We start from the raw sequence: 13,490 nt of genomic DNA, 5'->3' as shown, positions 1-13,490 counted from the left end.
ACAACATGACTTTGAGACTCTCAGTTACGGGCGCAGACAGAGATTATGGGCCCAGTGGAAAATGTCTCACTTGGGCTCATCCAGGTCTGATTGAAAATAGGTTTTTCTTGGGCCCTTTTTGATCATGGCCCTCAGAATCATAATCTCTTTTCCCCACAATTTTTGCTTTTGCAATTCAGGACTTTTACATCTTGGGTTGGCACGTTGGTGCGTTGTTTTCATCCGCCAGAGAGGTCTCCTCAGAGCTGGCAACATGCTCACAAGCCTCTCCCTGTTGCAGGATGATCAAGGAGCACCCTTTGCCCCCGGGCTGGGAGATGAAGTACACCGCAGAGGGAGTTCGATATTTTGTGGACCATAATTCACGCACTACCACCTTTAAAGACCCCCGACCTGGATTTGAGTCAGGGTAATTATTCTCTCTGCACTTTCTCCTTAAACATAAAAAAAAAAACATTACGTAACATTACGTAAATTTAACATTTGTCAGAGCAAGACGTCTCTTGGTAGGCTATGGCTGACAACGTGGTCAAAATTTTAATAATTATAATTTTTTTTTAAACTTTCATGCATTGCAAAAAGTTATATTTTACTGCAACAACATGCCTTTCTGCCCCTCCACTGCTGCACATTTGAAAGCTTTTTCAAAGCAGATTGCTCTGGCATGTACAGTACAGGCCAAAAGTTTGGTCACACCTTCTCATGCAATGCATTTTCTTTATTTTTATACTTTTATACTATTTACATTGTTGATTCTCACTGAAGGCATCAAAACTATGAATAAACACATGTGGAGTTATGTATTTAAAAAAAAAAAAGGTGAAATAACTGAAAACATGTTTTATATTCTAGTTTCTTTAAAATAGTCACTCTTTGCTCTGATGATTTTTTTTGCGCACTCTTGATTAGCTTGATGAGTTTCAACAGTGGTCACCTGAAATGTTTTTCCAACAATATTGAAGGAGTTCCCAGAGATGAGAATGACAAGAGTGTGCAAAGCAGTAATCAGAGCAAAGGGTGGCTATTTGGAAGAAACCCAAATCTAATCTTTCAGTTATTTCACCTTTTTTTGTTAAAGGGACAGCAACGTGAAAAATAATTTTTGGGGAGCTTTTAGCCATGTTAAAATGCTAATTCCTCATCAAAAACATAACCGAAGTGTTTTCCTCCATTCGCGCCTCTATGAGAAATTCTAGGTCATTCTGCTATCCAAGCACCAGCCCCTCCCAACCTGAGAAAACGAGCCATTGGAACTTTTTGACGTCATGAGGTGCAGCTCCACCCCCGCACTGCCTCTGCGGACTAAACGCACGCCCACATTCTCTGAGACCTCCATGGAATAATGGCAAAAGTAGCCTTTATCAGTAAACATTCTATCCAAATTAATTCAAAGCAATCAATTATCCTTCACATTTGCAATGCCAATGTGCAATGACAATTGGCCGTCTTAAAATCCCAGAAAGAGTTCTGGCTGACATTTGTGCAAACTACAAGTAAAACATTTTGCACTGTTGAACCTAGCTGCACGAATGGTATAGTGTTTAATGCGCTCGTCCTTTGAGCAGCGGGCTCTGGTTCGTGACCCACTCAGGGTTGTCTTTTTTTTTCCTTCTTTTCTTTCTTTCTTCACTCTTCTCCCCTCCTCCTCCACTATGATTTATTGCGGCAAGGAGCCGTTGTGTTTCAAATGTTATTTGAAGAATTGAACATCTATCCACTTTCCACATGTAAAGAAAACACGGTTGTACTACGACTGGCCAGTCATGCCTGGCCACACAGCGCTCCGGCTCGGACGAGAGGGGCGCGGCAACCACACAGGAAAAGGCGGGGTTTTATTGAACCGGGCGTTTTACTTCCGCGTTACAAAAATCGCCATGGTGTCCAAGGTAAGATTTAATCATTATATGCCTATAGTTAAATGTGGAAGGGCTTAAAATTCCGTGATGGAATCCCTTTAAGTACGTAACTCCACAAGTGTTCATTCTTAGTTTCGATGCCTTGAGTGATAATCTACAATGTAAATATAGTAATAACAATAAAGCTAACACATTGAATGAAATGTGTATGTGTGTCTAAACTTTTGGCCTGTACGGTATATGCCGCTGTGGCTATGGCTAATACAGTTTGTGTGCTGTTATCTGTTCCAATTTGTTTATATGTAGCATGCAAGTGTTTGAGTTAAGTTTATTGAAAGGACAGTGTGCAGTAACATCAAGAAGAGGGCTGCACCAGATTTAGCACAATGTTAGTTTCCAGCTGTAGTCCCCATCAAATAAGATAACAGAGCAAGTTAAAATTGCATACAAACAACATACAAAGTGCCAAATACATAGTGTTGTATCATCAAATTACAAGTCTTACAAAGTGCGGAATTATAAAATACAGTACAACAATTTAAAAAATCTATCACAAGCATAAGATGCATAACTCACTAAGGTAGTAGTCGTAGCAGTTATTGTAAGCGTAGATGTACAAATGTTTTTAGTGGGGGCGGGGCTGCATCATTAAGAATTTTATGCACCAACCAGATATCAGAGTACCTAATAAGGTTGTCGAAGCAGTGTTTTACAAGTATGTTACAATGGTGGTATGGCTTTTTAGCAAAGATTTTTAAGGCTTGATTATGTAACGATCTGAGTGGTTTTTGCAGCGGTTTGTTTAGTTTGAGACCATAATGACACGCAATACAAAATATGTGACAGAATCATTGAATTGAGGTATGATTTTGCTGCTTCCAAAGATAAGGAGCTCCTGATGTGTGTAAAAGTAGCAATGTTAAATTTTAATTTACAGCATACCGCTTTAACATGGTTATTAAATTTAAGTGTGGGATCTAAGGACACACGAAGGTATTTGACTTCTTCGACATTTGGAATCATTAAACTACCAGCATAGATGTATGCGGTATGGGCATTTGGGATTGTTTTGTTTGAGAAGTACATAGCGACAGTCTTCTCTGTGTTCAGCATGAGGTGAGACTTGTTCAACTACTCAGTTGCTTTAATCATTGCACAAGATAGCTTAGCATCGGAGCCGTGTGTGAAAAAAAAAGTGTCATCAGTGTACATCACGACATTCACGTGTCACAGATGGAAGGAAGGTCTTTAATGTACAAACTGAAGAGCAATGGACCCTTGGATTAACCCTGTAGTGCACGGTCTAGACTGAGACATTTTATCATTTATTTTAACACACTGAAGGTTTGCTCAGCTTTAGGATCGAGGTCGGGAAATAGTCATTAAAAAAATAAAAAAGGAAATAGTCATTAAACATGTTTGCAACCGTTAAGCTGTCCTTTGTAGTGATTTGTATTATAGGTGTGAGCACATCATTGTTGCAGGAATTTAGGTTAAGTTCTATGGGTCCATTTCCAGTCTACCGTTCTCTCCCAGATAAATTGTCAATGCACTTCCATATCCTTTTACTATTCCCTTTAGCTTGTTTTATTATTTCCAGAAAGAAGTCAGCTTTTGCTCTTCTGGGCTGTCCTATAACTTTGTTTCTGAGGCTTTTGTAGATCAGCCGACGAGTCTCTAAACTTGACTTGAGTTAATAATAATAATAATAATGGATTTTATTTATACTTTTTAAGAGCAGCATCTCTATCCTTCATTAGAAGCCATAACCTCTCACTGAGCCATGGTAAGGTTCTCTTGCGTTTAAAATTTTGCTGCTGTGTTTTTGTGAATTTGGAAAGAATTTGAGTTATTGCATTTTTAAGTACACTACAAGCCTGCTTGGTGTCTTGGCCACTAACTAGATTATTTTGGACAGTAGTTTTTATTTCAGTGTCCAAAAGCTCCATGTCACACTTTGGAATAAATTATATAAAGATATTTTCTCTATTTTGATTTCTACTGTCAATGGATGGCCTGTGTGCAACTCTACACTAATTTCATTTATTTTAATTTTTAGGGATGTTAAATAACACTTTTTTTTAGACGGATACTTAAATCTTCAATGATCACCAATACCGATATCAAGTGCCGATACTATTAGTACTTACGATACATAACATTTCCGAAAAAGCAATAACAGATATTTCTTTTAAAATAACTTATCACAATTATAGCAAATTTCTTGAAAATTGCTTGAAATAAATGGCAATTGTATTTTTTTTCAATTTGCTCATTAAAGTCATTTTGCACAGACCAAACAATAAAAATAATAAAAAAAAAACTAGATAAATAAAATGACACAAATAATCCTGTAGTCAGGAAAAAAAGAAGTCCCAATCAAAATATGTGGTTGTACAACTTCCGTTTAAGGAATACAGTGAATTGCAAAGAATTCAATTCAATGAGTTGAGTGTATGATGTTTAATTATATCTTGATTTGTAATCCATGCTGTTAATTTGGAAGGCTGCTCTGTATTTCCATTCTCCGTTCGTCCACCTCTTAGCAGTGCAGTAGTCAATGACAATATACAATATAATATAGAAAGATCTGTCTGCACTTCAGACCTAATTAAATTGTTGAGTCCAACTGAAAACTTATGTGCTCGCTTACCGTAGCCCCCTGTTGCGGTCAATGAATGCAAAATAACCATTTTAGCTTTTATTTTCTGACCGAAAAACGATCACAAGATGTGTCCTGGTATCGACCCAATACCGCGATACCTGGTATCGGTACTCGCCCATCCCTATCCATCTATCTATCTATCTATCTATCTATCTATCTATCTATCCATCTATCCATCTATCCATCTATCCATCTATCTATCTATCTATCTATCTATCTATCTATCTATCTATCTATCTATCTGTCTATCTGTCGATCTGTCTGTTTGTCTGTCTGTCTGTCTGTCTGTCTGAGCAACAAATATTATCATATCCAGATTGTGCAGTGGGTTGCTGAAGTAAAAAAGCAGGTATTTTGCCATTAAGCTAACTTTAAGATGTGCAAGACTGCATACACTTAATTAATTTTAGCATATTAGAATTCCTGTTTTTAATTTTTTTTTGCTTTTTGTCCATGTGGAGGTCACGGCAAGGCAGTTCACCTGGTGCCTATGATCGCAGCTTCAGGTGGAAATACCATCAGTTTCGCTTCTTATGCCATGTAAGTGTGTGTAACATTGAGATCTGCTTATTCACACTTTCCAGTTATGTGTAGTGTGTGGTGAGACGCAGCTCTTTTATTGGAATTTTAACGAAAGTTTAACGACACGCATAGAAAAAAAGCTATTTTTTGGGCCATTACCGTGGTGCATAGCTTTTCATGACACTGTTAAACTTATGACGTATAATTTATCACATGAGTCTTTAAAGTCGGCGGGGGGGGGGGGGGGGGGGCAGCAGTATACCTCCAAACAGCAGCTCTGGGAGGCAATTATTGCATCCTCAAATGAGATGCAGACAAAGTATCCGTGGAATTACAGTTTTTATTGATGATAGAGTTGTTAAGGTGATATCGAAAGGAGGTTCCTCGATCGGTTAAGATTTTTCTCGGGGTGGGGGGTGTCAAACAAGCAATTGATTTAAAAATAAAAAGAAAAAAGATGTAATTGCAGTTGTTTTTTAAACCATTTAACACATTTTTAACACTGTATTTTGAGTACTTACACACACACACACAAACTCAAAACACTGTATTCTAGAAGCTCATATGTTTTGATGACAAAATTTTCAATTTTTTATTTATTTAGTCAAATAAACAAAAGGTATGCTTAATAATTTAGACTGCAATGTAAAGCACGTTAAAACCTTTCTTTTGACCGTGTTTTATTATTATTATTTTTTTCAGTCCAATGCTTTGCCAAGCCATGTGAAGATCTCAGTCTCCAGACAGACGTTGTTTGAGGACTCATTTCAACAGGTGTTGATCATGATTATCACTTATGAATAATATAGCATATTTAATTAAAATAGTTCAGTGTTGCGTAGTTAAACTTTGTAAGGTAAAATCACTCTCTTTGTAATTCACTTTGCTAAAAATGTATTTTCTTTATTGTGCATCATTAGATCATGAATGTGAAGCCTTATGACCTTCGCCGGAGACTCTACATCATCATGAGGGGAGAGGAGGGCCTTGACTATGGTGGCATTGCCAGGTGAGAATTAATTATCTACCGTAATTTCTCGTGATTAATACATAATTTTTCTCGGTTCGCAAAATTTCAGGAATTGCTACAGTGTTTCACGCCGTGAATGCAACACTACTCCTAGCCTAGCAACAGTCTAACCAGATTGCAGAGCGTTGTTTTGAAGCGTGGCAAGCGGAGCTAACAGGAGTAGCAATGAGATAACTGGGGGAAAAAACATGTCCCTTTCAACTTAGAAATTTAAAATTAACAATGAAAACCGTTGATTTTACCCTCAAACATTCACAGGCTTAAAATTCTAGCTACAGACGTGTTTGAAAGTGAAACGCTGTTGAATGAATGATGTTGAATAAACTCGGTCATTTCCATAGCAGTAGATGATTCCGTGGACAGAACTTATACTGCACAATAGAGAACCGGACGTTGATGTCATGTGTCACAAAATGGGCGTTAGCGCAGCCATTTTGGCAGCATAGAAAATGCGTTTGCCGCTTTGAGTAAACAGCAAACGCCAAACTTTAACAATGATTGACAGCTGTTGTGGACCAGCTGCCACAACGAGAAGAGACAAAAAAGGATTGAGCTTTCTCCATGCTACCAAAAGAGGAATTAATGCGTAGCCTGTGGAGCACTTTGTACATGGTGGCAGAATCAGCAGAGGTGTGGGGGAAATAATCTGTTTCCTTTGTTTGTGCTGCTACTGTTTAATAGATATTACATAGTTGAATTTAATAACTGACCAACACCATAAAGAAGACTTTTTATGGCATAAATGACGGTGGCCGTGGCCCAGTTAGCAGCTGCTAAGTTGTTAACGTACCTAAATAATGCTGCAAGACTTGCATGAAACTGCTAACTTCAATGGCATTTTGACAACACATAAAGGTGAAAATAAATCCAGATTGTACAAACTTGTAAAGCCTTTGTTGTATGATCGGAATTGAAAGCACTCACTGGCGTAAGAGAGGGGGTAATTCCACGAGCAGCGTCGCCGAGTTGAAAAAAAAAGCACTCCCAACACTTCATCGCCAATCAGTGTTCCGTCTAAGCTACGCGCGCATGCGCAATCGCAATGCTGGCACCCTCTAAGCGCAGAGTAAATGTCTGCAGCACATTAAAAAAATGCAATCAAATCCTAACCTGAGCTGTATTTACTGTTTGTATTTTTTTACATTATCTTCCCATAAAAACATTGAAAACTTTATTTAGCACATGTGGTTAACGGAGTGGGAAAGAAAAATGGGACAGAAAAAACTAAAAGCATAAATGTAAGGGGAACACCCATGTCATCGTGGGACGGAGCTGCTCCGTCCAAAATGAACACACTGCCACTGTTCCTCCACGTTGAGTGGAGACAGTTGAGGTGGCTCGGATATCTGGTTCAATGCCTCCTGGACGCATCCCTGGAGAGGTGCTCCAGGCATTGCCCACCGGAGGGAGGCCCCGAAGGATGACTCAGGACACGCTGGAGACACTATGTCTCTCGGCTGGCCTGGGAACGCCTTGGGATTCGGCTGGAGGAGCTGGTTGAAGTGGCTGGGGAGAGGGAAGTCTGGGCTCCTCTGCTAAAGCTGCTACCCCCGTGACCCCAGATAAGCGGTAGAAGATGGATGGATGGATTTTCATTAACGAAATGAAATAAACACGAAAATGCTTCTTTTTTTTCTTCAACTACATTTTACATTTACAAAACGAACTAAAACTAACTATAATTGTAGTCAAAATGTCCTTAGTTTTTGTCTTTGATAATTAATTTAATACATGATCCTTTGGGGTTGAGTTTAAATGTGACTTTGAGTATATTTATTTAAATATTTACCGGAATAAGGACATTTGACAGTGTGTCGCACAGAAATGATGTCATCTAGCAGCAGCCAATAGTAAAGCACCTTCTGATGATGTCGCTACCATGTACCAATTTTGCGTGTTTGACCTTTGGCTCCAAGAGCTTGCCTTGCCTGCTTTTTCCATTTAATTCAGCCGAAACTAGGTAAGAAGGGTGTTGCTTTTTTCATTTTACCATGGTATTTATTAAATATTGCACACAACACACAAGCAAACTAAACTAAAACTAAGGATTTAACCAAAATTAATAAAAACTAACAGAACTGCCTTGAAAACTAGTTAAAATTAAATTTAAAAAACAACAAAACTCAAAATGAAATAAAAACTAACTAATCCCAAACTATAATAACCCTGGTATGAGCTCTTTTTTTTTCTTTTTTTTTTTTTTTTCTTTTTTCTTTCACAGGAGAGCTCAGTATTGTTCATTCGATTTGACATCATCATTGCTCTCCTTTTTTTTTTTTTTTTAAAAATCCAACAAATCAATTAAAAAAATGTAATAAATGTTTGTTTGTTTTTTTTTTTTTTAAATACATATACATATATATATATACACATATACACACATATATATATATATATATATATATATATATATATATATACCCTTTTTTTTGTATGTGGGTGATTATGTGTATGTGCGTGTGTGTGTGTGTGTGTGCGTGCGTGCGAGCGTGTGTGTATTCATCAGTTCACCTAAAGCCCATTAAAAAAAAATCCCATACTAATAATATAATATAATAATAAATTGCCAAATGCAGAAACATCAATGTAAGTTATCACGATGTAGTGGCTCTCGCTAACAAACAGAATTAAGTAACCGGAATTAGGTTAAAATATTTTATATACGTAGACCATGTTTCTATAAATTTTGATATTTGGTTTTTATTTGAGGCAGATATTTTTTCCATTAAAATGTGATTTATGAGGAGGTTAGACCATTGGTCGATATTCAGAGTTTGTTTATTTTTCCAGTTAACAAGAATTGTTTTTTTAGCGATAGTAAGGGCTACAAGTGTAGATTGAAATTGTTTATGTGGTAAGTCAGTTGTTGTTAGGTCACCTAGCAAACACAAGTTTGGAGATAAAGGTATCCTACAGTCCAAAATAGCGGAAAGTTTTTCTAAGACTTTAGTCCAGAAATACATAACCGGAGTACATAACCATAAAGCATGAACATAAGTGTCTGTAGTGTTTTGTAAGCATTGGAGACAAATGTCGGAGTCTGAGAGTCCCATTTTCTTCATCATATATTGAGTAATGTATGTTCTGTGAATAATTTTATATTGGATAAGTTGTAAATTTGTGTGTTTTGTCATTTTAAATGCGTTTTCACAAACTTGAATCCAAAAGTCAGGTTCCGGTGCTATAGACAAGTCTGTCTCCCATTTCGAGATGGGTAAAGACATTTTATCAGTATATGAAAGTAACTTATATATTTTTGAAAGTTTTTTTGTTGTTGTCGGAGAAAGCTTGTTTAAGATGGTGGAGATGTGTAATTCCTTTCTGCTCCCACACAGCTAAATGAAACGGTTGGTTGTTAAGTTGAAAGTCGGGGTTATGCCATAGGGGAGAAAGTCCACAGGGCTCCACTTGGGCTTTTGTCAATTCTAGTGCCTTCCACCAGGCAGTCACGGTGGCGGAAATCATTGGGTTTTTAAAACAATTATGGCGCTTAATTGATGTTGTAATAAAGAGTAAATCTCGAAGTCTGAGGTTATTACAATCCTTCTGTTCTAGTTCCAACCAACAGTTAGTGTCTCTGTTGGGTTGTGCCCATAGAACGATATATTGTAGCTGGTTAGCTATATAGTAGTACATAAAATTTGGTGCCTCTAGACCACCTTTGGATTTGCTTTTCTGAAGAGTAGATAGACTAATCTTTGCTTTTTTTTTATTCCAGTAAAATTTTGTTACGGCTGAGTCCAACAACTGGAACCATTTAGCCGTAGGTTTAAATGGAATCATTGAGAAAAAATAGTTTATTTTAGGTAAAACTTTCATTTTAATGGTGGCTATTCGTCCTATTAGAGAAATAGGAAGATTATTCCAGCGCTCCAAGTCACTATAAATGTTATCCAGAACTGGAGAAAAGTTTAAATGAATTAAATCAGTTAATTTAGGTGAGATTTTTATGCCTAAGTATTTTAAATTACCTATAGGAAATGAGTAGTGTGGGTCCTGGCTTGCAGGGTTCCATGAATTTTCTGTAATAGGTAGAAGTGTTGATTTTGTCCAGTTAATAGAATAATCTGATAACTGTGAGAATTTAGTTATTAAATTAAATACTTCCCCTAGCGAAGTAGCCGGCTTTTCTAAATAAAGTAAGATGTCATCGGCATATAGATTAATTTTATGTTCTGTTACCCCAGAGTGAATTCCTTGAATCCTTCTTTCCTGGCGTATGGCTAATGCAAGTGGCTCTTTTTTTTTCAATATCTTGACCTTTTTAAATATCGCCATCTTCCCCACAATATCGTGATAATTATCATATTGTGAGGTTCTTATCGTGATATCGTATCACGACGTTTGGATATCGTTACATCTCTAACAGAGATTACGCAAACATTCACACTCAGCACTAACGAGACTGCAGGCGACACACGAACTGCTCCATTCAGGAAGTCCAAATATGGGCATAGTTTATGAGCGTTTCAAAAATGTTCATGTTTTTAACAAGTTTTCCATTATTTTTGAGTGGACGATGTGGGCCCATATTTATACAAATTGTTTTGAGACTTAACCATGTCGCAAATCTGATATATAAGTAGTCAGAATTTTTTTGTAACATACATACATCATTTAATTTATGATCTAAATTTTTTGGCCATGTGTGATACTGGTTTGGCCACCATGTGCTTGTCTGATGTTGCCAAGGGCTTACTATAAATAAATACTTTACAACAATTAGGTTTACATTTCACAGCCAATTTTTTTCCTCAAGGGCTTTGCTTTACTTTCATTGTTCATGATTCTGACAACATGATACGGACAAATCTTTGAGTAGCACTCACAGATATAGTTTATAAGAGAAAATTTATACTGTAAATGCATTCTTGCCATTGAAATGTGGATGTAGCACGTCTTTTTTTAACCAATTTATTGGGAAAACCATACGCCACACTCGGTGGCATTTTTACTGTAGAGACATTAAATAACATGAAAACGCTGTGGGAAAATTAATATTTTCAGGTTCAGTGGGCTTAGTGGGTGGCAACGTAAGATGGCCACCGGTGGCTTCACTTCTCACTAAGGTGAATAAGTGGCATTGTGAATCCATTCATATATAAATCCGTGAATGTTGCTCACCGTAGTCCAAGGAACGCTCAAGGAGTTTCTGTGAATGCACAGACACACGGAAAATTTGAGGAAACATGTCCACCTTGCGCATGTAAATCATGTCCTTTTGTTCAAAGTGACTTTCAATGCTCTTGGGTGAAAGTTGACGGATAAACGCTAGTTTTAGTCCTCCTCGCCATTGTCTATTAACGCTGCGCTGCTACTTTCCTGCCACAGAGTAGTGTGTTCAGAGAAATAGTCACGTGACCTCCGGATCTCTATAGTGCTTATTTGTGCGTTTTCTTGACGGCATATACTTGCAAAAGGAACTGCTTGACTTACTGCCGCTAGAAGGACACAGAACTGGCAAGGTGTTCTTTGAGAAGATTTCAAAATTCCTTTGTTTGGTTATGGAGCGTGTGTGCATGTTTGTGACAAACTTGGGACTCCATCCGTAGCAAGTAAATGGACTGGCAGCACGTTGCTCTGGTGTTGAACCCCTGGTGACATCCTTACAAACGTGCATCAAACGGTGTTGTGTGCGAAACTTGACGGGAGCTTAAACACACTTAAATGCACTTTGTAACGTTCCAAGTTAAGACATAACCAGAAACAAATATTTGTGTTATTATGCACTTTGAGGTATGCCTGGGTAAGTATGTGACCAAAATTATTATTTACAGAATTGTATTTATTTTTGTATTAAAATAAAATAAAACATTTAGGTGAAAAACACCGCTGGTTTTGGTCAATGACAGCTTTGTTAATGTGATTTATGCTGTTTTTGAGATGTTTCCAAATTTAAAAGGGAGATGAATAAAAAGTGAATGTTTTTCATCCATATTGGTTTGAAATGTGTCATCAGCTGTTTACTGGTCACCTAATGTGTCTGGCCCGGCTACATTTCTTGATTTGAAAATCTGGTCCAACTGACTTAGTAATTAAATATCCCTGCAGTATGGTGTAAAATCGCTATGTAACTGCACTCCCTTTAAAATACATGACTGCTTTTCAAAACGTCACTAAATGTAATTATTTTTTATGGTCACTGTCTTTTCTTAAGATCCTACATGTTTAGTGAAGCCAGTGCAATAGTTTAGTGCAGCATACCTGTAGGCAAGGCAGCTTAATTTGTATAGGGCATTTCATACGGACAAGGTAACCCACATTTAAAACATACATTTAAAAGCAATTACAAACCAAACAAAGACCTTTAATACCAAAGTAAAGAAATAAAATGTAGCTTACTAAAATTACTAAAAGAGCATAGCCTACGGTGTAAGAACATGATTCTGAAAAACATGATTTAAAAAATATTTTGAATAACCTTAATCATAGGTATAGGAAAAGAGCTGTTTTTAACCTGGATTTAAAAGATTATATACTTTATTGGTATATTTTGAAATGTTGTTTATTTATTTTATTCTTTCTGATATCTATTGTGTGAAATGATTGAATGTCACCACCAGAGTTTATAAAGTATATTCTTTTGTATATCTTCTGTCTTCCTCCCTCAGTCATCCATCCAGCACATTGTCTTCCTTTATTCATCTTTTTATTTATTTTTAATGGTGTTGGTGTGTCAATTGTTCATCTGTTTTTTACATTGTGTCTCTGTCTCCGGTGTCACGTCAGTGGTTTTACCCTATGGTAGGTGACATCATGCTGTTCTACCACAGGGTAGAACCACGGACGGGTTGCTGGGAGGTGTCTGCGTCTGCCCATCAATCCATATCCTCTTTACGTCTTTTCATGTCTGACAAAGGCAGAGATGGAGTTTTTGGTGTTGGTTCTGGTGCTGCAGCTGGTGGTGGTACTTCTGGTATCCCCCTGCTGTGCTCTCTAACATGCATTTTTCTATTGTTTCACAGTTTGTCTATTTTTGTCTGTTGTACTGTATTCCTAAATGTACAAGCCAAACATGTTCTCTATTTGTACATACACTATTAATTTAATAGTTGCAGTGCTGTACGAAGCTTAGTTTTGCTAAGACTGCAGCATTAAAAATGACAGCAAAAGAAACATCAAAAGATACATCAAGTTTATTTATTTAGTGCTCGACCTACTTGAAATGTGATTTTATGTATATATATTAGGAGTGTAAATTGCCTAGTACCTGGCGATTCGATTCGTATCACGATTCATAGGTCACGATTCGGTTCGATACCGATTAATCCCGATATAAATCTATAAATTGATTATTGCGATTTTTTTACCTCAAAATTAGAAAATACTAATCACTAAACTTCTACATGTACACTGTATGATTTGTATGAAAATGTATTTATATGAAAATTCAGGCTTCTAACTGAGCTACTGCATT

The 13,490-nt window shown here is 37.0% G+C and overlaps 1 protein-coding gene across 3 annotated transcripts in view; it reads left to right on the top strand.

Moving 5' to 3' along the window:
• The window catches only part of wwp2 (WW domain containing E3 ubiquitin protein ligase 2), a 145,248-nt gene that overhangs the window by 116,375 nt on the left and 15,383 nt on the right, over nt 1-13,490 (top strand). For all 3 annotated transcript variants that reach the window (XM_077567937.1, XM_077567939.1, XM_077567938.1), the window contains 4 exons: nt 281-409; nt 4,983-5,061; nt 5,746-5,817; nt 5,964-6,052. In XM_077567937.1, coding sequence (XP_077424063.1) covers nt 281-409; nt 4,983-5,061; nt 5,746-5,817; nt 5,964-6,052 — 369 coding nt within the window. The remainder of the gene's footprint in view (nt 1-280; nt 410-4,982; nt 5,062-5,745; nt 5,818-5,963; nt 6,053-13,490) is intronic.

This window comes from Vanacampus margaritifer, chromosome 6 (genome assembly GCF_051991255.1).
Source record: "Vanacampus margaritifer isolate UIUO_Vmar chromosome 6, RoL_Vmar_1.0, whole genome shotgun sequence".
Classification (NCBI taxonomy): Eukaryota; Metazoa; Chordata; class Actinopteri; order Syngnathiformes; family Syngnathidae; genus Vanacampus; species Vanacampus margaritifer.
Note: the sequence above shows the minus strand (reverse complement) of the source record. Positions and strands in the feature narration are given on the sequence as shown.